Raw genomic sequence first — 1,179 nt, 5'->3', positions numbered from 1 at the left:
CCCCACTCAGCGCACCGCGACATCAAGGTGTTTGTGACGTTCAGCAACGAGAGCTCGGCCCACCGCGGCGAGGTTCTCTCCCTTTGTAACTTCCTGGACGACAACCAGTTTGCCTGCTGCGTGGACGTGGGGGTCGTGGAGGAGACGCCAGAGTTCACAGAGTGGTTCCGGACTCGCTTCTACGAGGTACGCAGCACATCTGTACAGTTTCCCCAATACTTACTTACTTGACTTTCTCCGTCCTCTTGTACCTCTAGGGCGTCGAGGGGAGAAAGAGCTTCCTGTCTCTAGCAAGTTTGATGGCCTGGCTGGGTGGGATATTGTATGTTCTCAGGGTATCCTTCACACCCTGGTTCCAGGTCTTTCTTGGTCTTCCTCTTGCCTTGTACCCTGATACTTTTCTGTAGTAGCCTTTACTGGCAAGCTGTTAGGTGCCATACGTGTGAGATGTCCAAACCACCTGATTGTTTGCCTTCGGATGTAGTGGAGGACAGGTGTTGTTCCCATCATGTCTCTGATCTCGTTGTCTTTAGGCCATTCCCAAAGGGGGGATAGTAACATGTTCTTATGCACAGCAGAATTGTAAATGGGCTGATTTATCTGTTATGCTCATACTGTGCTGGAACAACGTAGGGGGAACTGCTGCTTTTTCTTTCTTCATCCTTACTATCGTCATTTTTCTCTACTTCTTTTGTATGTTTGTCACACTCTTGTGACCTGCTATTTCCGGGGTGCCTTGATAGTGGAAGCAGACTTTGTGCTGTTGAGGCTTGAGAGGTTGACATCCACCCCTTGGCGCTCATATGACCTTATGCAGATGTGAGCGCCGTAATACCTTACTAAAACTAACTTTCCATTAAGCCTCAGATTTTCATTCTCTGTAGGATCATGGCTTCTCTTGGACTTTTTCTTTAAAAATGTATTTTTTTTTATGCCCCTATCAACACAATTCAGATCAGTCCTGCCTGTCAGGGCCAACCCAGGCTGAGAGGGATACAACATTCCAGCAGAATAGCCCCGGGATACTCGATAAAAACTCTCCAAACTCAGGCTTCATGCGTGCGACAGCAAAACGTCTAACCACTATTCCACAGAAGCAGGTCCCATGTATACCATGTGGAAACACGTTGATTGAGGCAACCGAAAGATAAAATATTGTTTTGTTGTATTGATTGTAAG

General features: G+C 47.3%; 1 protein-coding gene across 2 annotated transcripts in view; it reads left to right on the top strand.

Moving 5' to 3' along the window:
* LOC101850817 overlaps positions 1-186 on the top strand; it is a gene marked incomplete at its 3' end in the record, with an annotated part of 16,014 nt that extends 15,828 nt beyond the window's left edge. For both annotated transcript variants that reach the window (XM_005101974.3, XM_035970684.1), the window contains 1 exon segment: positions 11-186. In XM_005101974.3, coding sequence (XP_005102031.2) covers positions 11-186 — 176 coding nt within the window.
* Between the last annotated feature and the right edge of the window lie 993 nt (positions 187-1,179).

Source organism: Aplysia californica, unplaced genomic scaffold, assembly GCF_000002075.1.
Source record: "Aplysia californica isolate F4 #8 unplaced genomic scaffold, AplCal3.0 scaffold00306, whole genome shotgun sequence".
Classification (NCBI taxonomy): Eukaryota; Metazoa; Mollusca; class Gastropoda; order Aplysiida; family Aplysiidae; genus Aplysia; species Aplysia californica.
The sequence above is the reverse complement of the archived record's forward strand: the minus strand, read 5'-3'. Positions and strand labels throughout refer to the sequence as shown.